Source organism: Microtus pennsylvanicus, chromosome 3 (assembly GCF_037038515.1).
Source record: "Microtus pennsylvanicus isolate mMicPen1 chromosome 3, mMicPen1.hap1, whole genome shotgun sequence".
Taxonomy (NCBI): domain Eukaryota; kingdom Metazoa; phylum Chordata; class Mammalia; order Rodentia; family Cricetidae; genus Microtus; species Microtus pennsylvanicus.
In genome coordinates this window covers 13,302,756-13,327,741 of record NC_134581.1, presented here as the reverse complement: position 1 = coordinate 13,327,741, position 24,986 = coordinate 13,302,756, and the positions used below count along the sequence as shown (strand labels likewise).

The following is a 24,986-nucleotide window of genomic DNA, read 5'->3' as shown; positions in this document are numbered from 1 at the left end:
ATATGAAAGACAGAAAGCACAGTAAGTACTTGTTTGCAGGAATGAGGACCTGAGTTTCATCCCCAAAACCCATGTGAAAAAGCCGTGTGTGGTGAACATTTGTAATCCTGTCACCCGGGAAGCAGAGACAGGCAGAGCCTCCAAACTCGCTGGCCAGTCAATCTAGCCAATGCGGTAGGTCAAGGCCAATGAGAGATTGTCTCAGAAATAAAAGGGACAGAACCGGAGGAAATCCAGCCACATGTACACACATCCACACATGTGCATCTGCATATACACACACATCTTACACACACACAAAAGAGAAACCTGTAATGTATTTACCTTTTTAAAAGTATTTCAAAGAAAAAAAAAGAAAGCAAAGGCTGGAAAGAGGGAGAGGTCTTGGCTAGATGGGGAGGGAAGAAGAGGTTGGAGGAGGGGTTCTGAGGTGGAGACCCGAGAGTAGAGCATTGTGGGAAAGGGGGGGTGTGAATGAGAGTGTCACCTGTGTGGTAGGGGCCCAGGGCAACAAACTGAGCCTGGCACTGTAGGGCAGCTTGGCAGAACTTAAGTTCTCACCAAAAAACAACCGAAGGGAGTCAGGGCTGCTAAAGTTGGCAGGCCCCTTCCTGGAGTTGTCTCTTCTTGGACGTCCCTCTATTTCCCGGCAAGATGGATGGAGGCCGTCCAAGACTTGGGTCGGGGGCAGGTGGGCCATCCTTACTCTCTTTCACAGCTGTTTCTTTCCCAGGCTTCTTCCCTCTGTGCTCAAACTTGAAAGGGTCAGAACCAACTCAGCCAGGCTAGTCAGCCCCTGGAGGCCAGGTGCCCCTGCAGGTGCAGGGGTGACTCACTTGCCGGCCAAAAAGGGAGCCCGGCAGCCAGACAGCAGCCCTCTTTGTTACAGGTTTGGACCATGATCCCTTCTTCCAAGAGTTTGGTCTGGAACTGCGCCGCTTTTTCCAAGGTCGAAGGCTTTGGCACAGGAAACTGGCCAGCTTCAGGCTGTACCCGGAATGGATGCAGGGGGCCTCCTTCAAGGTCACACACAGCCAGTAGCTGCTACCGAAGGACGCCCAGCTTAGGGGCTGCGGGTCATCATGGCCGATTGGTCTAAGCAACAAGTTTCCCAAATATACTAAGGACTCCTTCGCGGGGGTGTGGGAGTGAGGATGGGGGCTCGGTGACCCAAAAGGGGTCGGCAAGGTCCCAAGGCTGCAGTCCGGTCAGAGTCGATGGGCAAGAAAATCGGATGGCCTCCGCCCGCCGTCCTCGGATCTGGGAGGGGAAGATAAGAGGCGACTGACAGCCAGGGTGCGCTCCTGGGGTGCACGCCGGCCGGAGCAGAACTTTTCCAGTCCGGCGGTGGCAGGAGACGCGCTTGAAGAGTGTTACTGGCGCGGGGACTATCCGAGGCCGCGCCCCGCCTCCTCGGAGGCGCCCCCGTGCGAGCAACACCCCGGGGCGGGGCGCGGAGAGGGAGGGCGGCGGGGCACGGAGCTGCGCGGCCAGTCGGGACACAGCGGCGCGTGGCGCAGGTAAGGGCGCGCTTCGGTGGGCGGGGTCCGCTGCCCCACGAGCTCGGCGGCGGGTGGGGGCTCTCGCCTGCTCTCGCTGCCACGGTCAGGATCCCTCCATCTGCGGTCTCTGCGGAGATCTTAGCTTCCTCCTCCCTCTCCCTCGGCCACCCGGCTCCTGTTTGAACGCCGCGCGGGGTCCTAACCCCTGCAGCAGTGAGGAGCGCTAGCCAGGACCGGTGTGCCAGTGTACCACCCAGAGGGAGGGACTGCCAGGAGGAGGTGACCTGGCTGGTCAGGGCGGAAGGGCTGACAGAGAAGTCGAGAAGGTGGTGCTGTTTGCCTGGGAGGAGCGTAGACAAATGCCCAAAGGTTGGAGCAGAGTAGTTTGGACAACTCCCGGGACTGCGCCAGGGAAGGCAGAGGAAGGGGAAGCTGGGACAGACACTACTGCAGAGACTGGGAGGTGTCTAGGACCAGAATCTTGGACCCTTAGAGAGGCAGAGCTGGGCCTGAAACCTGGAGGGGCAGGTGCGACTGTTCTACCCACTTGTTTCCTTGGGGCAGACACTCTCCACAGCCCACTTGGTATGTAGGTTGATTAATGGGCCCCCAGTGTGGTCTAGGAAAAGGCCTCCCAGCAAAAATAAGGTCCATGCCAGTCCAGACCAGGAAATACCAGAGTGAGTGCCATACTAGGGTGCGGCTGAGGGGCCTGAGGGGTCAGGGTTGGATGAGGGCGGAGAAGGCTCCAGTGACCCTGCTCAGGGGAAGTCTGGTGTGGACAGAGGCCAGGAATGCAGATTAAAGGGAGCAGGTCAGACTACTGTTCAGATGACCACAAGGACAATAGCTGACTCACCTGTGCACGACCCAACTTACTTGTCTGGCCTCACCCTATCTGTCAGCATCCAGTCTACCTCGAGTGAGACAGGAGGCTGGGCCCTTGGGAATGCACTGCGTACCTACCTCAGTGAGTCACCCAGCATCTCAGAACCACTTCCTTCTGGCTTCCTGGACTGTCTGTGCCTCTGTTTCTCCCTTCACATAGCCTGCCACTAAGGAACCCAGAGTTGGCAAGAGGGAGACTCTAAGGAGGCCGTGTCCTGTCCTCGATTAGAGGGGAATGGGATGGGCGGTGGGCCCAGGATTAGGGGGAGAGTTCTCTGTTATTCCACACTGCCCTTCCCTGCAAACTCAACTCGCAAACACTCCCAGCCCAGACCTTCTGCATTGGACTCCCAGGCCCAAGTGCAGTTTTCTGAGACTCTCTCACTGTCTTTGCTTAATTTCTCCCTTTTCCTCTGGGTGATGAGATTTCCTGGGGGTGGAAATCCTTCCCTGACCACTGGCCTGGAAAGCACTGTGGAGTTAGTCACTATACTATTAACCTGGGTACGTAGGATCAGCTCAGGTCTAGTCTATGCTTTGGGATGTCTGGGGATGTGAAGCTTAACGCCCAGGTTCTATGCCAAAAGACGCTTCTTTCTACAGTTTGTTCTTCTGAGGGGCAACCATGGTAGTCTGAAGTGTTTGTATCTAGTTAGATCTCCATTTCAGAAAGGACCAGGGACGAGGGTGCGCTGTGATGTAACAGATCGAGATGCTCACTTCTGGTGAGCAGGCGAGGTTGTGGGCTGGGTACCAGGGTAGTTCAAGGTTGCAGTGATAGACTTTCTAGTCTGTCAATTTCTGGAAGCATGGTTGAGGGCCAGAGAGGTCCGGGCAATGTGGCTCACTGTAACCCCTCAGCTGGGCTCTCCTGGTCAGTGGGAACTGAACCAGAGGCTCTGTATCTGTTCTCCTCTCCTTCCACTTGTGTGCAGGGGACTCCGATAACGGTCAACAAAGATGGGTGCAGCTGGGTGTCCCATGGTTTCCTTTTCCTGACTCTCCTTCCCACAGCCTCACCCTCCCCACACAGACGGCAGCAGGAAAGGTGGGGCAGGAATGCCTTGGCCCAGGATCAGGGCCAGAGTCCTGAGGTTCCCGCCCTCCTCTCTTCTGGAGCCAATTCTCTGGGAGTCCTGGGTTCTCCCAGAGATCTGTGATGCCCCTGTAGCATCTTTGGGGTGGATTCAGGAAGACTGATCCCCTTCCTATTTACTGGGATCTGCCTGGTGTCCCCTGCCCATCCTCAACTGTCCTGAGGGCATCTCTTGCCTTACCCAGGTCTGCTAATCTAAGTGTTTCAGAGTGTAAGGGCTAGGCAGAGTGAAGACACTTTAACTCCACCCTGAGGCATCTGTCAGATCAGCCATTTGGACAGATGATTATCCATGCCAAATGAGGGCAGCAGGGGTTGCTGGGTGAGGCTTTGCCTGGGCCCAGGGTCACAGAGAGCCCCACTATGGAGGGGGGTCAAGCATGCTCCCTCACTACCCTTGCCTCATGTCAGGATGCTGCATCGCTGCTTTCTTAGAAGATCCCTCATTTAGAGCAAAACCGTTCAAGGCTCCAGCTGACCTGCCTGCCCGCCTGCCCCACTGACCCTGTTCCTGAGTGGTACCAGCTTAGTCTGGTCGGGGAAGGTAGACATATAAAGTATGGGCTCCTGCCCGTGTTCATTTCCTGGCTCTATCTGCCACCTATCATCAGGTTTGTCCTGCGGAGTCTGACGTTCGGTCTGCTGTTACCTTGCTCTGAAGCCCTCCATGTCTTCAAGGTTGACTGGGGCCAATTCAAGCTTGTCCTCTGGCCAGTGAAGGTGGGCCGTCCTCCCAGGCTGGACCGACACTCCAATGCACCTTGGCTTTTATGTCTCCCCACTACTATGCTGTCCTCCTCTTCCCGTCTTTCCTCATCTCTCTCCTCCTTTCTGATAAGGTCCCAGGCTGCCCTCAAATTTACAGCAAGATCCTGCTGCCTCAGCCTCCCCAGTGCTGGGTCCTCAGGCGGTTGCCACCATGATATGCTGCTCATCTTTGTCGCCCCATTGTGGCTTCAGCAGGAAGCCTCCAGAGGCTCTTGCCTCAAGTCCTTCCTGGCTTACTCAGCTCTGTCTAGTGACAAGGAGCCCGGGCCTGGCCATCATGATATTGTTAAACTCTTCCGATAGCATGCATGTCCCGGTTCCCCGATGACTGCGCAGTCCCCAAGTGGTAGTAGCTTTCAGTGGAAAGATGGCCAGGGCAAAGAATGACTAGATAGTCATCTCCCTGGGTGCAGGGACCCATGGTAGTGTTTGAACAGACCAAACTGAGCTGAAGAAGACGTGCTCTTGGGTGGAAAGGGATGCTTCCTTGGTAGTTTTCAGCTCTCCTATTCCAGGGCCCCATGAGGGAGCAGGACAGAGGTCAGTGGCCAGAAGAGGTCTCCTCTTTGAGAGAAGCTGGACTAAGAGAGTCTGATGTGGATGGTTATGGGACTTGCTCCTGGGAACTAGGGAGGATATTTGTGACCCTGTCTTGTGTCCCGTGTCCTTTCTCTCCAATAGGCCCCCTGCCTCACACCCTGGCTATGTGTAGTTCTGAGGAGGCAGACCTGCTTCGGCTGGAGGAGGTCTTCTCAACTACCCTTGCCCGTACCAACAGTCTCATTCTCCAGCCATTGCTCTTAGCTGGTGAGTCAGGCCCTCGGTGGCCCCCAGGGATTAGAGTCCTGCCTTGTTAGACATCCTGAGGCAGCTTTCTCAGCCTCACGTGGGAGTGGTGGCACTTGATACTGCCATCTCTTGATGGAGCTGAAGCCTTGGTCACAGGGAACTGGTGGGTCCCTTCCCAAATGGCCTCTGAAGACCACAGGCCTAGCTATACTGCTTGCCTCAATTCTTGCTTCCACTCAGGGCTCCTGGTGGTGCTTTGGGGAGGCCTGACTAGAAGGCAGAACACAAGGCTTTCACTGGGGCATCTCTCTTGTCATGTGACCTTGGGCAAGCGCCTTCTTCTCACTGTGTATCTGTAAGGTGGCTGGGGACCGACCCTGAAGACTCCACAGTTTGCTTCTGGGTCTAGAGAGAAGAGGCAGAGAATCGGGGAGCCAGGAAACTTGGCTCCCCCAAGATAATTAGAGTTGTCCTGTTAAGTAGGAGGCATATGCACAACCAGGCTTACTCCAGAGTTCAGCCCTTTACCCCAGCATGCCCTGTCCCTGAGGAGCCCTAGGCCCTAGGGTCTAGGGGTTCTGGTACTATCTTGAGCACCTCAGGGCTACAGGATCTTTCCTCAATGTCAGCTCAAGGAGGGTGTGCTTTCCACAGACCCCGAACCCTCAGACCCCTGTGGCAGAGAGTGCCTTCGACTTCTGCAGCAGCTGCATGAAAGTACCCAGCGGTTATGGGAGGTGACGGAACAAAGCCTGCATTCGCTGCGGCAGAGGCTGTACCACCCACCCTCCATGGGTCTGGAGGCCCTGCTGTTGCTGAAGAATGCTGACCATGTCCTACAGGCCCACATGGAGTAAGACCCCCTGGGGCAGTCTGTGGCTTGGCCACACTGCCAAAGTGTTACCTCCGCTACTTGGTCCGTCAAGGGTCACCGTCACCTGGAGTGGGGTTCCTGGGTTGGGTGTTGGCTTGGCAGCAGGGTCAGAGCTGGATCAGGCCTATAAGATACAACTGTTGAGTCAGGGCTTGAGGGTGTCAAGGAATTGCTTGGGCCATAGGGTTCTGTGGGTGGGATCTGGGACTTCAAAAGGGCAGGGGCTGAGTGTGTTGGGAGCTGGGCTTTCAAGGTGATCTTGGGTTCCCCATAGGTACATCAAGTCCTATACCGACTGTGTGGTGATGCAGGCCTTTCAGAAGGTTTCAAAGAGGAGGAGGTGAGCCTGGGGCTGCCATGGTAGTTCCCTATGTGTGTGTGGCTGTCTAGAAGAGGGGGATTTTAAGAAGCCCACCCCAAAGGAGCAGGTGTCATGTCCACCTGCCACTCTGGTGTCTGCAGCCAGTGTCCCTGTCTCCTCTAAGGTGTGGCTGCAACACCTCCAGAAAGAGAGCTCAAAGTTTTGCTGGACTAATGGGGTACAGGGCTGGGGTCCTGGGTCTGGGAGCCCAGAGCGTGGTTAGAACAGGGTGGGATAGGTGGGTGCGGGCCTGGAAGGGGTGGAGGTAGTATGTGACCCTTCCTAAATGCAGCGACTACTGGAGGAGCCAGCGGAAGACCCTGCGGCAGCTGCTGTCCTGGGCCAGCTCTGAGGGCTCGATGGGCACCATGCTGAGCCAGGCCCTCAGCCAGCCACTCACCCAGCACGTGCAGAAATATGTGCTCCTCCTACTGAGCCTCAGGGACACCCTTGACGAGGTTGGTAGGATGGGTGTGTGTAAAGGAGGAGCTGGTGGAGAGAAGCGTGGCTCAGGGAGACCAGGTTAAACAGTAGGGAGGGGCCCCAAGAGAACATAGCCTTGCTCTGCGGAGGGTTCTGGGGGCATGCATCTGCCCTGTGGAATTTTGGGCACACGCGTCTTCCTTGATGGGGGCAGTTGACACTCAAAGGGCAGACATAGACTTTCTACTGGGTGTGAGGACATATGACCCAGGGCCTTGCTATTGGTGTCACTGAAATGTCCCTGTCCCCAAAAAGTAGTCAGGGAGAAAAAGTGAGCTGTGGTTTAAACTTAGGCCAGGCTGGGGCCCTCATGGCCACCACGGGGATGAGGGCTGGTGCCGAGACCTTCAGAGCCTCCCCACCTGTCTTGTCCTCCCACAGCACCACCCAGCCCAGGAGAGGGTGATGCATGCAGTCACTCTGTTTGGGAACCTGGAGTCCTTCATGAGGCAGGCCGTGGACCAGGCTGTGACCACACAGGCCCTGTGGCATAGTCTCAGCAGCCGGGTGAGGGTGAGTCTGGGGCTCTGGGGCAGCCTAGGAAGGGGGTTTCACATTGGCTGTGAGGCTGTGCTGGGTGAGCAGCTCCTGCCTCAGTTTCCCCATCTGGAAGGAAGACTGTTGGGGGGAATTCCTACACAGCTGCAGCTGGCTCCGGAAGGTTGGCACACAGCCTTAATCTGCCCTTTGTCTTCAGCACCTTCTGTTTAACAAATGCAAATCTGAAAATTCCCTAAAGGTGCAAAGCCTATGTAAAACTTGGCTGGGAAAATCCCAGTATTCCTTATCAAGAATTTGCGTTTGTCATTGTCCCTTTGGAAACTTAATTAAGATGTTTGGGGATATGGAAATCAACTGGCTAAGGTGTAAATTGGAAAACAATAAAGAAGCCATTAGCTAAGGGAAAGCGGCCAGGCAATCTCAGTCCCTGGGAGGCTGAATCCTCCTGCAGCTGGAAAAGCTATTTCCTTCTTTTTTTGTTTTGTTTTGTTTTCAAGACAACTTTGGTGCCTGCCCTGGAACTAGCTCTTGTAGACCAGGCTGGCCTCGAACTCACAGAGATTCACCTGCCTCTGCCTCTCAAGTGCTGGGATTAAAGGTGTGTGCCACCACCGCCCGGCTTTTTTTATGTTTTTTTTTCTTTTTCTTTTTTTGCTATTTCCTTCTTAAGGTACCTCCGAGTCTTCTTCCACCTTGAACCCACACCCGTTCAACAACAGAAGACTTATATATAACCTGGTGGCTGTCTGTCACCCGTAGCCATCTGCTGGGTCAGCAGAACTGACTTTCTTTCTGGTGGTGTCATGAATTACATATTCCTGACACTGTCTAGCACAACATATAATGCCCCTTCAGGAAAGAGAGTCCTCGTGTCCACAGAAGACATAGCAGGCTTGGACCGGGAGTAGGGAGGACCAGAATAACCATGGGAGACAGAGGGGATAGTATACTGGTTGTGAGGGTAACAGGAACCTCTGGCTGTGACAGGGATGCAGTATGGAGACACCCAGGAAAGCCCCAGAGAGAGAAGCTGTGCTGCCCTTCTGGGCTAGCCCAAGGATGACCCCCCCCCCCATCTTGGAGTGTGTGTGTGTGTGTGAGAGAGAGAAAGAGAGAGAGAGAGAGAGAGAGAGAGAGAGAGAAGAGAAGAGAAGAGAAGAGAAGAGAAGAGAAGAGAAGAGAAGAGAAGAGAAGAGAAGAGAAGAGAAGAGAAGAGAGAAGAGAGCGAGCGAGCGAGCTGGGGACTACCCCAGGCCTGCTGGGATAGTCTCTGGGAGGTGTCTGGGGCGCAGGAGGGCCTGTAGGGCTTCCATCAGCCTCCAGTGTAAACACACTAGACACCTAACTCTTGCCTCTCTGCCTCTCTCTTCATCCCACCAGGATGTGCTGTGTACCCCTGCCCACCGACTCCTACAGGACAGCCGGGACATCCCTGTGGTGGTCACCCCACTACGGGCTGAACGTGTGCTGCTCTTTGATGATGCCCTTGTTCTGCTACAGGTTAGAAGGGTTATCGTGAGGTGGGGCTCTGGGATCAGGTGAGAAACTGAACAGGCCGCAGGCTTAGAGACTGGGAGAGGGGGAGTGGTGGCTGAAAGGCCAAGGCTTACAAGTCAAGTGGAAGACTGATGTGGGCTTTAGGGTTTGTCCCACAGCCAGCAACTTTGACCAAACTCACCTGGCGCTTGGGCTCATAGCAATGTCTCCCCTGCCTCAGCATGGTGGCTTGGTTTGGGGGGGTGTGTCCACCTCTGATTGTGCCTGTGCCTCCTCTGATTGTGTCTGTGCCTCCTCTGATTGTTCCCGTGCCCTCCTCTCCTGACATCACAGTTTGTTCATTGGAGATGTTTCTAGTCCTTCCCTGCTTGTATGAGTTCCTTTTCTTGTTGCTGCTACAAAATGTCTAACACAAACAACCCGAGGAAGAGATGGAAGGAGGAGGAAGGGAGGGAGGATTTGGTTTTAGCTGGGCCTTTGCTCATGCTGTCGTTTTGTGGGATGCTCTGCTGTCTTATAAACTCTCCATTCCCTTGTGGCCTTGTGGCCTTTCTACTTCCTGGTCAAGTGAGGATCTGCTGGGCCAATGGGAGATGGTGACGCTCCAGATGGGACGTCCCGTCAGGCTCAGCATAGGGTAGGAGGACCACCATGAGGAAAGGTAGAGTGGGGAGAGCTTGGGGCAGGCTCAGGAGGCTGTGACGGAGGGACAGCTGACAGCTCCGGCATGGAGAATGTGAAGACAGGCGCATGAACCTGGACACGGGGCAGGCTCTACAGGCGGCCTTGGTCCCCAGGTGCGAGGGGCTACCAGGGGCCGACTGTGTTTCTAAGAAAACCCTGGCAAACACACGGGGTAAGGGAGGCCTGTCCAGGTGCCTTGCCAGCTCCCAAGGTACAAAAGCTGCCGCTGAAGGGGATCGGGCTGATGCTCGTCCCTGGCATGGGAGGGGGGTCCCCAGGGTAGGTGTCTGTAGGCACAGCTCTGGATAACACTCATCTCCTTCCAGGGCCACAATAGCCACACTTTTGACCTGAAGTTGGTGTGGGTAGATCCTGGCCAAGACAAGTGAGTGACTTCCTCTGCCAGTGTCCCCGGACTTCCCTCCCTGTGCCTGCCCCATGGTACCTGCTCACACCCCCAGGCTCTCACCTGAGCCCCACTGCCAACCCTAGACAGGACTGGGGCTCACTGGTCATCTCCATCTTCCTAGGTGTGTGCTTCGCATCCTCACACCCGAAGAAGAGTTCTCCTTTTGCACCAGAGACCCCCAGGGCCAGGTGAGTGAGGCTGAAGCATGAATGGTGGGGATGAAGTCAGAAGCCGGGGAGGGCGGAGGGCCAGCCCTACAGGACTCAAGAGGGCAGCAGGGGTATGTCTGGGGTTTAGTGTCAGGATGTTAGAGGAAAAGGAATTTCCCTAACTGAAGTAGCTGCCCAAGTCATGCCTGTGCCCACCCTCCTGTGCAGCGTTCTGGGTTGTCTAGTCCCTGGACTGTGCACAGGATCTCAGGTCTGATGCCACACCAGAGAGGGGCAGTGTACTTGGGGACAGAGTTACCTGTGGCAACAATGACATGTTCACTGCCTTCCTGTCCCCACCAGGTTGTCTGGCGGTGGAAAGTGACCCATGCTGTGTGCCAGGCCCTGCGTGGCAAGAAGGACTTCCCTGTGCTGGGGTCAGGCCCGGAGTCAGCTGTACCCCCTGACTGCCGCTGTGTGGCCTACACTTTCCACCGCGAGGGCCGGCTCTACCAGGCTACCTATGAGGGTGATTGGTGTCGGGCCAAGCCCCACGGCAAGTGAGTCACCGTTCCTGTGTGCACTTCCAGCGGGTCATCAGAAGGGAGTAGACTAGACACTCCATCGACTAGGAGTTTTCTCAAGCTTGGCATTTACCTCTTGTGGCTCAAGGGGAAAGAGGAACGTAGATGTTTCCAGGGTTCTCCCCATGGGAGGTGCCGAGAGTACCCCAAGGCCCCGCAAGGCTGCTGGCGCAGGAGGTGGGGGGTTCTGTGAGGGATTTCAGTGCTCAAGTGAGGACTAGGTGAGCAGAAAGTCTAGTTGGAAGACCCTAGGGTAGAGGGAGGGAGGGAGGACGGCGAGAGTCTGGGGGTGCAGCTGTCTGGGATGGGTCTAATGGCCTGATGTAGACCTCACCTGCGTTCCAGGGGAACCCTGAAGTGGCCAGATGGGCGGAACCACGTGGGGGATTTTTGCCAGGGCCTGGAGCATGGGTAAGACTGACTGGGCAGATGCTGGCATATGGGGTAATCAGAGGAGCTGTCGTACATTGGGTTGCCCCAAATCCCCAGACCTCAAACAGGAGTGGGCAGGTAGCTCAGCTCCTCTCCCCAGAGAAGGGAGACCTGGCTAGAGTAGGAATGTGGGTCTCGGCCTGAGACTGGCTTCCCATAGGAGTGGGGAGCGCTGTCCTGAGGGTTTCTGCAAGGGGACTCTGAGATCTGTGCTTTCTGAGGGACTCCTGGGGGACAAGGACAACTCGGTAGCATGGAGGGATGTGGCAGGGGCTTCTGATTGGGCAAGTGGCCTGGATACTCACCTCTGATCCCACCCAACCACACGGTCAGCTTTGGCATCTGCCTGGTGCCCCAGGCCTCTGAGGACAAGTTTGACTGTTACAAGTGCCACTGGAGGGAAGGCAGCATGTGTGGCTATGGCATCTGTGAGTAAGTGACCTTTGACCTGTGGGGAAGCGGAGCGGGGAGGGACATCCTCTAGACTGCGCTCCTCGAGGTGGAGCCAACTGTTGGCGAATCTCTCCAGGTACGGCACTGACGAGGTGTACAAGGGCTATTTTCAGGCTGGCCTTCGGCATGGATTTGGTGTCCTTGATAGTACCCCGCAGGCCTCCCGGCCCTTCAGGTACACGGGCCACTGGGAGAGAGGCCAGAGGAGTGGCTATGGCGTTGAGGACAACAACGAGAGGTGAGTGCTGGCAGAGAGACCCCTCAGCCTTTCCCCTTGTTCTGTCCCAGGTGCCTGCCTCCGTGGTACTTCCCTCTACCTCTAGGGGGCTCCACCCACCATGCCTTCTCCTAAGGAGGATTCCCTTCTCTGTTCTGTTCTCCTTGGGTTTCTGACTTCATTTTCTCCTGTCACCCCCTGCCTCCCCGAAGTCCCTGCCAGCAGAACATCCAGAGGGCACAAGGGAACCGATCTGAGCCCCCTCTCATGCCCTCTTCCCTTAGGGGTGAGCGCTACATTGGCATGTGGCAGGCTGACCAGCATCAAGGCCCTGGGGTCGTGGTCACCCAGGCAGGCGTCTGCTATCAAGGCACATTCCAAGGGGACAAGATGGCCGTGAGTGGTAGCCCCTTCCCTGGGCAGTCTGTAGCTGAACTAAAGACAAGCAGAGTGGATGGCAAGGGACGCTCAGCTCCTCCACCCGTCTACCCTGACTTTGGCAGGATCCAGGCCTTTTAGCCCTGCTTCCCTTATGTTCAGCTCAGGTCAACCATGCTTATTGTACTCATCAGCTAGGAAGAACCAAGGGTGTCATTGGTGAGCTAGTGGCATCCATAGACCTCCTCACTGGCCCTCACGGAATCTCCATCATCCCTCTGGGGTCCTTGTGTGACTCCTGCCATTGGTGCCATTGTTCTTAGCATATGAATGGCATGTTTATTAACGGCATCAGAGAACCTGCCCAACTTCACATCCTGCTGAGACCGAGATCAAACCCTAGTCCCCCAGCTCTTACCTTCTGCCTCCCTGCTGGCCAGGGGCTTGACGCCTGGTGGGGCTCTGGCCAAAAGCTATGCACGGTTTTGTGGGTTGTTTGTTTAGAACCCACCTTGTTCTGTAAGGAACCGAAGGAGACCTCAAGGGGAAGGAAAGGCAAGCACAGGCCCACAAACTAGAGTCAGAAACAAGTTGAAAATGAACTTGTCTGGGTTTCCTGGCAGGTGCAGTAGAAAGGGGACGTGATTGGCCCTGAGGATCCAGGGCAGTAACAGGGAAGCAGAGGCAGCCAGTGCTTCCTGTGGAGGAATCTCATCTGAGGGCTAACTAGGGGACACAAGGGGTGGGGTTCGTGGGACTCAGCACATCTGGGGAGGGCGGTGACAGAGCTTGGATGCTCTTGGTCTTGTGGGTCAGTGCCCACCCATCCTGGTTTTCTGTCCAAACTCACCTCCCTTTCTCTTTTCTCACTTCCTTTCAAGGGCCCAGGCATCCTGCTGTGTGAAGATGACTCTCTGTACGAGGGTACTTTCACCAGGGACCTGACGCTCCTAGGGAAGGTGAGAGCCGTCCGCATCTCCCATCCCACCCCATAAAGCCAGGGCTCAGAGCTGAGGATGAAGGTAAAGAATGGACAGCTGGAGAACACCCCTCCCGCCTCCATGGTGTCCAAGGGGTCCCATGTCCTTGCCATGCTGTGTGCGGTACTGACTTAGCAGAACAAGGTGACACGGGACTGGAGGATTTGCCTCGTGCCCAGAGGGCACAGGCTGGCTGTGTCCATGCTGTGCCCTTACACAGCCGTCACCACCCGAGCCTTTGGCAGCTATCCCTGGGGTAACAGTTCTTTCTTTCTTCCTGCTCAAGTTGATGTGGCAAAAGGCAGTTGGGTCCATGTTGGGTCCTTTGGGAACCTGGGGGATAGTTTGGATGTAGAAGGATGGAGCAACTCCGCACAGCAAGAAATTGCCCCTCTAGATCCCTAGCCTCTCATCAGAGGTGGGTGAGACTTCTAGAATATTCCAGCACCTTGAATGGATAGGTGGAACTCATGGTTGGACATTTCCATCTGACCCAAGTGGGTCAACATTGACACACTTGGCTGGCACAGCTCGCTGGGCACACAGTTATACCTGTCTTCCCTTTTTGCTCCCAGGGCAAGGTCACCTTCCCCAATGGTTTCACCTTGGATGGTTCCTTCAGCGGTGGGACAGATAAAGGACTGTACACACAGGGAGTGCTGGACACAGCCGCTCTCCCGCCCAACCCAAGCAGCACACGCAAGAGGTAAGAGCCCAGCCTATTCGGCAGTGTGTGTCTCTTCCCACCTAAGGCCCCAGGGCTCAGTGGAGGCCTTTTACCAGAGTCCAGAACCCCAGGTCTTCCAGCCAGAGACTCTTGAAGTCTAGGGCTAGGTGAATGTACTGCCATACATAAACTGGAAGAAAAATAGGATTTGTAAGTCTCACTTTGATCCTGGTTTTAGCTTTTCTTTTCTTTTTTATTGTTTTCATTGAGCTATACATTTCTCTTCAAGATAGCTTCTAAGTCAAACACACAAGGAAAAAAATGGAAAATAAAATTGTGAGTGGATCTTAAAAGAAAGAGATAGACACGCAGTTACAGATAGTACCTCTTCCTGGCTCTGACTTCCCGGGCGGCCAAAATGAAGAAGGAAAGAAACTCTCTCCTCCACAAGGAGGAGACGATTATTTTCCCACGAAAGCAGAAGCCCCTATTGGAAACTCATAGTTCTCAAAGTCACTCTTGCCATATTTGTTGAGAATCTGGGTGTGTCAAAGGAAGAATAATGGAAAATGGTCCCAGATGGAGTTTCAGAGGTCGGGAAGGGGTCCAGCGAACTCATTTACCTATCGTCCCTGCATGTGGCTTCTCATAGTAGGAGCTGGTAGAGGCGATGGTCCTGGGTGCAGGTGTGGTACCTGTGAGGTGACGGCACGACAGGGCTCCCCTTGTGAGACGCTGCCTGTTAGACTTAGAGTTGGGTCTCACTCAGCCTGTGGGCAAGGCAGGACCCTCCGCAGGGAGGCGATGGGAGAGGGCAGGACGGAGCGAAAAACAGGGAAATCCTGGACTTTCAGGCACTGGTCTGTCTTGATCCAAGACCTACTGTCTGGATTTGGCCTCCAGCTCCCGAGGCCTTTTGCAGACAAGGTACCCTGTCTCTCCTCTGTCTCAACACACCCCCGTGACCCTCTGCCTCGTTTCTCTCTTCCACTTGCCTTGGAGGTCAACTCTGTCTGCATTCTCCATCCTGCCCCCTTCCTGGGACCTGACTCCAGGCCAGGCTGGTCCCACCAACCCTGCCTGCCCCAGGGGCTTGCTGACTTGCCCCTGTCTTCCACATCTCTTGCTGTTCCCCAATCACAGACAGCTGGGGCTAGGTGCCTTCCCTGTGGAGAGCCGCTGGCAAGGAGTCTACAGACCCTTCCAGGACTTCGTGCGGTCAGGCTGTCCTGGGGAACTGCAGGAAGCCCTGCTGGGCTTCCACGTGCAGAGCTCCAGGGAGCTCCGTGAACCCCAGGAGTACCTGTGCTGTGACAGGTGAGCTTGGCCCTCTGGGTGTTCCTGCAGGTCAGAGAGGGGTCAGGGAAGCTGCTGGGGATGGGTGCTGGCTCAGGGCTGGGTGAGGGACACTGTGCATGGTGCCCCAGGAGCCACCCCAAGGACTGTGCGGGCAGCATGGAAGATATCCTGAAGGAGCTGCTGCAGCACCGCGAGCCCCAGGCCCTGCAGCAGTACCTCAGGAAGGTGAGGGTCCAGGCTGGGGCATGGTGCTAACTGGAGGGGACAAGCCCATGGTGCTCCTGGTCCTCAGAGGGCTTCAGTGTTCCTGGTCTGGGAGGCTGGTCCGGGCTCCCTGGACTCCACATCCTGGCTCTGAGCATCCCTGTTGTCTTCCCCGGGCCTAGGCTCTGAGCAATCCCCGACACCCGCTGGGGAAGTTACTCCGTACCCTGATGCTGACCTTCCAGGCTACATATTCAGGCATAGGAGCCAACAAACACCTACAGGGGATGGCCCAGGAGGAGGTGAAGCAGCATGCCCAGGAGCTTTGGGCTGCCTACAGGTGAGCCTGTGCACAGGGTGACACGCACGGCCTCAGCACTGGCCAGGATTGTCCTTTCCAAAGGCTTGCTCAGTACAGGACCAGGGGTTGGTCAGTGTGTCAACGGTGACCAGAGATGTCAGCAAGGGCTTCCAACAGCTCCTGGCCAGGGGCCAATTCCTGTCTAGTCCGGGCACACCCCTGACCCCATAAGAACTCTACTCCTGCTGTAGGCTGAGGGTGGTTTCAAGATCTGTCTATCCTGTCCCAGCTAGAGACTAGATCCTATGAGCATTAGCTATAGGGCTTCAGCTGCCACTAGAGTGCCAGCGCCCTCCAGCGCTTACACTGAAGCTCCAGCCTTGGACTCCCAGTGGCAGGAAAGGCTAGACTCGGAAGGCATCCCATCCAGATCGAGGTGGCCAGTTCTGGGAGAACTCTGCTCTCCGTTTTGATGACTGGGAGGGTGGAATTCTGTTTCTGTGAGCATCAGCCCATTACGCTCTCCTAATTGGCTTGCAGGGGTCTGCTGAAGGTTGCCTTACAGCGCCAGGGCCAGACCTTGCAGGAGGAGGACGTGGAGACAAGGTACCTGGCCAGGCCTTTGTATCTGGGGCCTCCGTCTGGGTGGCGGTGCTTCTTTGGAAAGCACTGGGCGTGTGTGCTATTCACCAGGCATGGTACACTGTTATACATCACAGGGACCCATGACCTTGGTCCTGGGATCTTTGTCTTAAATGTGCCCTTCCAGCCTCATCTTTGAGTTGGGCAGAGGGGGAAACAGTTGCCAGTGGCTTCCTCCTTCCTTTGCACTGCAAGGCTGAGGTGTGGAGGAGATAAACCTAAAGGCACATAGAGCAGGAGTTAGCTGTCCCCAGGACAGACCCCGGCTGGTTCTGCAGATGCAGAGGTGGCCCTGGCAGCAGTGTCTCCTACCCATTCTGGCCCCTCAGGGACTTGCAGGTGCATGGGCTGTTGCTGCCCCTCATCTTGCCCAGCTTCTACTCAGAACTCTTCACACTCTACCTGCTTCTTCATGAGAGAGAGGACGGCTTGTACAGCCAGGGTATCGCCAACCTCAGCCTGTTTCCCGACACAAAGCTGCTGGAGTTCCTGGATGTGCAGAAGTAAGCTCTCGCTCGCTCCCTTGCTTGCTCGCTCAGCCAGAGATCTAGGGGAGCAGGCAGTTCTACCCAGCCTCAACTGTGAGGTGGACCAGGGCCACCAACCAGCTCCCAACTCACGACACGGAGACTTATTGTTAGTTATAAACACTCAGCCGTAGCTTGGACTTGTTTCTTGCTAGCTCTTATAACTTAATCTTTTTCTGTTCATCTACATTTTGCCTTGTGGCCTTTTTACCTTTCTTTCCTTTTGAATATCTTACTTTCGATGCTTTCAGTCGCTAGAGTATGGTGCCTCCCTTGCTCTCCCCCACCCCTACTGCCTCTAACACATCCTTTTTCCTCAGTGCCCCCTGACACGTGCATGTCCCAGGTGCTTGGTTGGCCCTGCTGGGATCTCCCACTCTCCTCCAAAGCCCAGGGCCCCTTTGTCACACAGCAGTGGATCACTTCCTTCAGGACCATATGGCTTCCCCTGGCCTCAGGCTGTGTGTATTTACCTGAGGTTCCTTCCTATTGCGAGTTTAGCCTTCCTGGGAGGGACACAGAAATAGGGCACATCCTCTGAGCTCAGACTTGCAAAGTCTCCCATCTGTCTCCCAATTTCAGGCACCTGTGGCCCCTCAAGGACCTCTGGCTGACGAGCAATCAGGTGAGAGGGCAGGGCTCTGCTTGCCTGGGAGGAGGAGCCTGGAGCTTCTGAGTCAGGATTGCCTGGGGAGAGGCAGGTGAGGGAGGAGACCCTAGGCTTCCTTCCTGTCCCAAGTGACTCCCATACTGCAGGCTCTTCCTTTTGGCTGGGACTGTAGGTAGCTTACCTTAGCTCTGAGTGCCAGTTTTTTCCTGTGTAAATAGAGTTCCACCAGACCCACCTCATAAGACAGGTCAAGGGCACATGAGGCCCCTGGCTGTCTCAGGACTCTCTGGAGCCTCCTAGGGAAGGAGATTCTTGGGCTCCACTCCACAGTTTTTGCAATGCTAGACAAAATCTACCAGCTACTCATATTCACGGTCTTACCTTATGTCCATAAAGGCAAAAAACAGGGGTCAACTCAGAAATCTGAGTTTCAGCAAGTCCTTGGGTCTGGGGACCATTGACATCAGCTTTGGAGCTGTGTGTCACCAAGTGACCTTGGCTGTTCGAATGATTGTTTTTTTCTGTCCATCTTGGTCCTCTCAACCTCTTGGAGCCTCGTCCCCTGGTTTTATAGCTGTGTAAAGTGAAGCTCACAGTGAAGCCGTGGGCCTGCCCTGGACCACTTAGCCATAGTGCAGGGCTGTACTTAAGTCAGCAGTGGGGCAGGTGTGGGTGGCAAGGGACCCTGGGGATGAGCATGCCACGCTGGATCCCTGTTTTACCCTCCTATTCACCTTTACAGAGATATTCTCTTGTCCGGGACAAGTGTTTCCTGTCAGCCACGGAGTGTCTGCAGAAGATCATGTGAGTGTCTGCCCAGGTTTGGGGGTGTGGGGTGTGTGTGTATGGTGGTGGTGGTGGCGGTATGTAAGGGCACGGGAGTGCTGTCCCTTCTCCCCCTGACCAGCTACACCCTCCTTACAGCACCACAGTGGACCCTCGCGAGAAGCTGGAGGTGCTGGAGAAGACCTATGGGGAAATTGAGACCACGGTGTCGCGGGTGCTGGGCCGGGAATACAAACTCCCCATGGATGACCTCCTGCCTCTGCTCATCTATGTGGTGTCACGAGCCCGGTGAGTGGGAAGCGGGGTGGATGGAAGTGAGACTCGTTCCCACCCCGTCTACACCAAACACAGGACAGAGCTGGGGCCATTCCAGAGGTGTCTGGCCCTCTAGGCCAGGGCTGCTCCCCCAGCTGTGGGGTATCTGTAATGCCCCTCTTCTCTCCCTTGTTGTCATGGTACTTTCTCTAGAATTCAGCATCTGGGAGCTGAGATCCACCTGATCCGTGACATGATGGACCCCATCCACACAGGGGGCCTCCATGACTTCCTGCTCACAGCCTTGGAGGTGAGGGACCAGGGCTGGGAGCCCAAGGAAATGTCTCCCTGCCCCCCAACACCGTGGTAGAAAGGGTTCAAAGCTCCACTGTATGTGTCTCCATGGGAGGGGGTCTCTGGTGCTGTTCACAGGGCAGATGGGCTGTACAGCCCTTCAGGCTGCAGCTCCGAGCAGCGTGCAGAGGAAAAGCCTCTGCAGAATCCGGCTGACAGCTGGGCCTAACTGGAACAGTGTGCGCACAAGGGGGTGGGGGCGATGGCTCTTGGGGGCCCAAGGCCATGTGTATAGTGGGGAGCAGGTCTGCCAGCAAGTTCCAACCTTGCTTATCTCTCCCCCAGTCCTGTTACGAGCACATCCGGAAGGAAGACGTGAGGCTTCACCGCCTGCCTGGCCACTGGAACTCTAGGGAACTCTGGTGACATGGCCACTCTGGGTCAAGTGCAAAGCTAGGGGCCACATGGCTGCCGTGGACTTTGGTGGAGCAAGCACTACCCACCTGCCTCCCATTGCCTGTGTCGAGGCAGGCTGTAGAGATGGTGTTTTGCTTCCTACAGGGACACACTCAGCTGCTGCAGTATGACCCCATAGCTGATAGCTCTCTGTTGGCCTCTGGTCTGGGCTTTGATTATCTTGTCCCTGGATGTAGCACCATCTTGGGTGAGAGCCCCAGCTTCACCCTGCCTCCGCCCTTGCTCAGTAGCTGTCAGTGTCTGGACTGCGTGCCTGTGATGGTGGAGATGATTCCAGCATTCTGCCAGGCCAGTTCACTGAGCGCTGCAGCCGTTCCCCAAGGTCTGGCTTCATCCCGTTCTTTGGACTGAAATGGAAATTCTCACGTTACTGTTCATCTCATTTCTGTTTCTCTGCTCCTGGCTAGAAGGTCCCAAGCAGCAGAAGGCTGTCTGTTCGTTCCTTTTCCCATGAGTTCCCAGGGCCTGGGGACCTGCTTCCTCCTCTGCTGGGCTTCAGGCTTCAGCTGGCCTCACAGGAGGACCCTGTGGCAGGAACACCTCAGCTCTGTGACAGGCTGCCTAGTTGCCTCTGTCAGGCCCTGCTCTTGGCAAAGGCATGGGACGTAGACGTCAGCAGTCACTCACCTGGCCTGGCTTGCCAGCAGACTGCAGGTGACCATAAATGACATACCTGAGACACTGTGGCCTCTCTGTAGCAGGAACAGCAGGGATGTTAGACTTGCTAGTGCCCTGACATGAACATCTCTGGCTCAGGACCATAGGCCAGGCTGGGCACAGTGCTGGGCTCTGGGTCATTGTGTCTAGCTCTGGGAATTCAGCCTGAGTGGGAAGAGGCAAGGGAGACATTGAGAAAGGAAGGTACACACCCGAGGCCAGGGCTGAGGCCCCTGGGAGCATCAGGGAGGACCACCTTCAGAGCCTCTCAGAAAGTGTGAACACTCCTCAGGGAGGACCACCTCCAGAGCCTCTCAGAAAGTGTGAGCACTACTCAGGGAGGACCACCTTCAGAGCCCGTCAGAAAGTGTGAGCACTATTCAGGGAGGACCACCTCCAGAGCCTCTCAGAAAGTGTGAGCACTACTCAGGGAGGACCACCTTCAGAGCCCGTCAGAAAGTGTGAGCACTATTCAGGGAGGACCACCTTCAGAGCCCGTCAGAAAGTGTGAGCACTATTCAGGGAGGACCACCTCCAGAGCCTCTCAGAAAGTGTGAGCACTACTCAGGGAGGACCACCTTCAGAGCCCGTCAGAAAGTGAGCACTATTCAGGGAGGACCACCTTCAGAGCCCGTCAGAAAGTGTGAACACTCCTCAGGGAGGACCACCTCCAGAGCCTCTCAGAAAGTGTGAACACTCCTCAGGGAGGATCACCTTCAGAGCCCGTCAGAAAGTGTGAGCACTCCTCAGGGAGGATCACCTCCAGAGCCTCTCAGAAAGTGTGAGCACTCCTCAGGGAGGACCACCTCCAGAGCCTCTCAGAAAGTGTGAACACTCCTCAGGGAGGACCACCTTCAGAGCCCGTCAGAAAGTGTGAGCACTCCTCAGGGAGGATCACCTCCAGAGCCTCTCAGAAAGTGTGAGCACTCCTCAGGGAGGATCACCTCCAGAGCCTCTCAGAAAGTGTGAGCACTGTGTGAAGAGAGGCTGTTGTTCTCCTTCACTGCCGTCTCCGACTGGATCCACCAAATGTTCCAGCGTGAACATAGGGCCTGGGCTTGAGTTCTGCCAGGAACTTGTGTCCCCAGGAAGGTCCTTGGAAAGGTCACGTTGATGGAGGCCCCTCCCTCAAAGGCAGCCCCAAGTGCCTGTGACTCGGTCCAGCTGTTGACAAAACCCTGCCACTCACTCTTCTGCTTCCAACACTAACTGAACCTGGGCCTCTGGTCCTTGTGGGTCCACGGGGTTTCCACAGTGTCATGGGAGGTTCCAGGAGCAGCCAGGGCTGTAGCAGACCCTTAGGATAAAATCAGCGTGGAGGAGGATGCAGGAGGAAAACTGACCGACAGTGCAAGTGGGTACCAGTCATCCACATCTGGTGCATCCGGAGGCTGGCGGGGCCATTTCGGTGATGGATTCTTTTATAGCCTTTAACTGTCCAGCCTAGAACACCTCCTGGCTTTTGACATGTGAGCCACTCAAGAGGGCAGTCTTGGGAGGTCACGGTTGCTTGCTGTCATCAGTACCCTCACTGCCATAAGAGAACCCAATCCGTAGGCCAGATGTCACTCCACCTCACTTTGTGACTTCCTAGAAAGTAGACCTGGAGTCCGGAGGGAAGACTGAAAGATGGGACATGGTGTGGTTAGCGTCTCTTACATCTATGCCAGCCTCCATTTCCCCCCTGCCTCATAATGGTTTGATATTTTGCTAGCTGCCCCTCTGGGGGATGGTCACAGTTACAGTCTACTTATTTGGGATTTTTAATAAATCCATTTCATCTTTGTGTGTATGTATGTGTGCACATGTGTGTGCGTGTATAAAAGTAAGAGCTAATATAAAGCGTCTTCCTTGATCATTCTCTACCTTATTTTTGGGGGTAGGGTCTCACCTTGAGCCCGGGGCTCACTGATTCACATAGACTGGCTCACCAGCGAGCCAAAGGGGCTGTCGTTTCTTTGCCACCCACCGCAGGTCTGCGGCTGCAGGTGCCTACCTCTGTGCCCACTGGGTGCTGGGAACAGAAGTCAGGTCACCATGCTTGCATAAGTGCGTTACTGACTGAGCCACCTCGCGTCCCCCACCCTCCATTTCACCTTTCATGGCACACTCCTGCCTGTGGGGAGGGGCAGGGAGCATGCAATGCTCACAAATGTCCAGATAGCTGCCCCCTGGTGGAACTTTTAGACATAAGAGAGGCAAGGGCCGTGTTCAGAAACAGTAATGTTGGAAATAGAGAGCTTGCTTTCGCTCTGTAAGTGGGGATTGTGTCCTTCCCACAAAGGGTATGTATTGTGTGCTGTGTTCAGGGGTACTTCCGGGAGGTCAGAGGGTCCACAGAGTGTTTGCCAGAGCTTGGTAGAGTTGAACTATGCATCTAGTGTTCTTTTATCACTCAGCTGTGAATCTGGTGTTTGGGCACATTTGTCAGGGTCCCTGGACTTTATGTGTTGGGTTTTGGTCCAGTCTTGAACACCAAAATATTGCCATGCCTGCGTGACATTGTGTTTGGGTGGCTGTGGTCCTTGCCTGGGCTTACATAATCAGGCATCTTGTTTATTTGTTTTTCAAGACAAGGTTTCTCTGTGTATCTTTGGCTGTCCTGGAACTCACTTTGTAGACCAGGCTGGCCTCGAACTTGCAGAGATTCGCTTGCCTCTGCCTCCCAAGTGCTGGGATTAAAGGTGTGCGCCACCACCACCCAGCTAATCAGGCATCTTGATGCTTCCACTGATACTCATTGCCAGGGGCTCCTTCTCTATAGGCTCTGTGTGAGGTATGAACAGAGAGTGGGCCTGTGCTAGCTAGGGCCATAATGTCTGTCTTTGCATGGTTTGGGCCTGCATCATCTGGCTTCCACTGACAGGTACCAGCTGACACTGGGCAGCCCACTGGCTATTGGCTGTCCCTTGGTGAAAATGAACATGGCGTGTTTTCTGGAAGGATCCTTTCCAGGGCAAACATTGCCAACCGGACCTCTACTCATAAGGTAGTTCTTCTTGGTATAGTTCTGGTTTGTAACTACAGTCCTAGTAGGCCTTTTAATCTAGCTCATCTACGTCAGGCCCAGGCTTTCTCGGGGACCTTGGGGTTTGCAACGAGCCTAAGGTGCTGTACAGACCTACTGTGGAATGGCTGTATGTGGAAGGTAGGAGTGTGTGTGTGTGTGTGGGGGGGCTTTTCTTACAAGTGGGATATCCCAATGAAGATCAAATTAGCTCTATTTTCATTTGAAGACAAATTTTTGCCTGGCACAGCCCACCTTATTGGGATTCCCCCTACAGACTCACCTCAAGGATGCTGAGGGTAACAATCAATTCAGAAGATTGATCTCTCAGTGTCTGAAGAAGGACACTTAAAAGAAATCCCACACTAGCTCAGAATTGAGTATAATAGAGGGTTATTTATTTAGAGGTAGACTCACAGATCACAATCCTCTGCTGGAACAGGAAACAAAAACCAAATCTCACCGCTGGAAAAGAGGCTGGATGGGCACTTTACATGGGCATAAATAGTGTATGAGGCCACGCCCAAGTGGGCGGGTAACTTAAAGGCTACTGGCGGTAGAAATTCCTACAGGAAGTGTCCTCCTGTGTCAGGTGCCCAAATTAGGGATACTGAACAGGGAGTTTGCTGAGTTCTGCCAGCTGCCTGCATGGGATCGCAATTTGCAGAATGACCACAGACCCTCGCGATTCTGAAGGCTCCAGAAGATACCGCGGCCTGAGAGGGAGTGCTGTCTGCAGCTTCTTGGCCATTTTCCTTCAGCATGTCTGCCCCTTTAGGTGGAGTGGTCCCTAATCCCACCTTGTACTGTATACAGTTCCCCTGCAGTGAGGAAAGAGATGGTCTACGAAGACCAACAGGTGATGCCTGCTATCATGTGGCTGGGCCGAGGGAGCACAGTGCCCTCCCAGTCACCAACTGGTCTCATAGTCATATCCTCCTCATGTAAGGTGCTCCTCACTGGGAGCACTCCCCATAGTGTAGAGCTAGCCGCTGCTTGGAGCCACACTAATCAGAGTGCCACTGGGAAGAGAGACTGTCTCCTCCAGCCCTGGATGATCCCTCTGGCTGCTGAGCCTGGGCAGCTTTTAGGGATGATCTCAGGGATGCCCTGGCTCTCGGGAGGAGCAGTTCCAGTTAGGCTCTGTGGTGAGCCTATAAACACTCCTCCATTGGTGGGATTGGGGAGAGCCCTGCTTTCCTCCTCTCCTGGCTGTCAACTCTGCTGATGCTGTGACCTCTTCTTACTGTGGGACAATGGTCTGTACCCTGTCAATTGCATTTCAATAAAACGCCAAGTAGCCAGGCAGGAAGTACATCTTGTGTCTTTTCTCCAGCAGGCATACTTTCACTGATGTCATTGTGTCAAGTATGGTGCACGTGGTGGTCCCTATAGGCTCACAGATCTGAATGCTTGCTCACCAGGGAGTGACATTATTTGAAATGATTAGTAGGGATGACCTTGTTGGAAGAAGTGTGTCATTGGAGGTGGCTTTGAGGTTTTCAAAAGCCCAAGCCAGCCAGGTGGCTCTCTCTCTTCCTGCCGCCTGAGATCCGAATGTAGGAACTCTTAGCTCCTTCAGCTCCTTCTCCAGCACCATGTCTGCCTGCCGCTGTGCTGAGAATGAACTAACCCTCTGAAACTGTAAACCAGCCCAATGAAATGTCGGGTCACGGTGTCTTTCCGCAGCAAGGAGACATTGACTAACACAAGACCCACATGGGTTCAGTTTGTCTTTCACAAGGATAGCAGAAGTGTGGCAAGCACAATGTCAGCTCCCAAGGCCCCGGTCCCACTGTGTGACACAAATTGAGCAACCAGGGCCATAGCACAGGCAGTGGGCTATCTAACCACTGTAGGGCTACTTCCAGATTATAGCCAGGCAATTGAAGCCTGTAGCAAAACCTGACGGTGGTGATTGTGGTGGGAATGGTGATGATGATGATAATGGTTATAGATTATGGGGGGGGTTGTGGTAACTGTGGCCATGGTGGTGGTTGTGGTGATGGTGGAGATGATGGTGGTGGTTGTGGTGATGGTGGAGATGATGGTGGTGGTTGCGATGGTGGAGATGATGGTGGTGGTTGCGATGGTGGAGATGATGATGGTGGAGATGATGGTGGTGGTTGTGGTGATGGTGGAGATGATGGTGGTGGTTGCGATGGTGGAGATGATGGTGGTGGCTGTGGTGATGGTGGAGATGATGGTGGTGGTT

The 24,986-nt window shown here is 54.9% G+C and overlaps 1 protein-coding gene across 3 annotated transcripts; it reads left to right on the top strand.

Annotated features, from left to right (window-relative positions):
• The first annotated feature begins 1,298 nt into the window (after nucleotides 1-1,298).
• On the top strand, nucleotides 1,299-21,556 carry Als2cl (ALS2 C-terminal like). 3 transcript variants are annotated; one of them, XM_075964419.1, is made up of 27 exons: nucleotides 1,461-1,520; nucleotides 4,098-4,206; nucleotides 4,936-5,061; nucleotides 5,698-5,896; nucleotides 6,192-6,257; nucleotides 6,571-6,736; nucleotides 7,143-7,274; nucleotides 8,643-8,762; nucleotides 9,770-9,828; nucleotides 9,974-10,040; nucleotides 10,365-10,561; nucleotides 10,931-10,996; nucleotides 11,351-11,449; nucleotides 11,547-11,708; nucleotides 11,972-12,083; nucleotides 12,947-13,024; nucleotides 13,621-13,751; nucleotides 14,856-15,029; nucleotides 15,140-15,236; nucleotides 15,398-15,555; nucleotides 16,057-16,122; nucleotides 16,488-16,661; nucleotides 17,268-17,310; nucleotides 18,038-18,099; nucleotides 18,220-18,369; nucleotides 18,550-18,646; nucleotides 18,976-19,483. In XM_075964419.1, the coding sequence occupies exons 3-27, from the start codon at nucleotides 4,959-4,961 to the stop codon at nucleotides 19,054-19,056; spliced, it is 2,859 nt and encodes a 952-aa protein (XP_075820534.1). In that variant the 5' UTR covers nucleotides 1,461-1,520; nucleotides 4,098-4,206; nucleotides 4,936-4,958; the 3' UTR covers nucleotides 19,057-19,483. The 3 variants fall into 3 exon arrangements, 2 of the variants coding, with proteins under 2 accessions (XP_075820535.1, XP_075820534.1); XR_012909946.1 differs by lacking the exon at nucleotides 4,098-4,206 and adding an exon at nucleotides 20,359-21,556 and having other exon boundaries at nucleotides 1,463-1,520; nucleotides 18,976-20,133; XM_075964420.1 differs by lacking the exon at nucleotides 4,098-4,206 and having other exon boundaries at nucleotides 1,299-1,520; nucleotides 18,976-21,556.
• The last annotated feature ends 3,430 nt before the right edge of the window (nucleotides 21,557-24,986 follow it).

Coding starts and splice junctions, on each gene's coding strand:
- Als2cl (XM_075964420.1), top strand. CDS start 4,959: ATGTGTAGTTCTGAGGAGGCAGACCTGCTTCGGCTGGAGGAGGTCTTC. Junction 13,025..13,620: donor ACCTGACGCTCCTAGGGAAG/GTGAGAGCCGTC, acceptor TTTTGCTCCCAG/GGCAAGGTCACCTTCCCCAA. Junction 16,123..16,487: donor GAGGAGGACGTGGAGACAAG/GTACCTGGCCAG, acceptor CTGGCCCCTCAG/GGACTTGCAGGTGCATGGGC.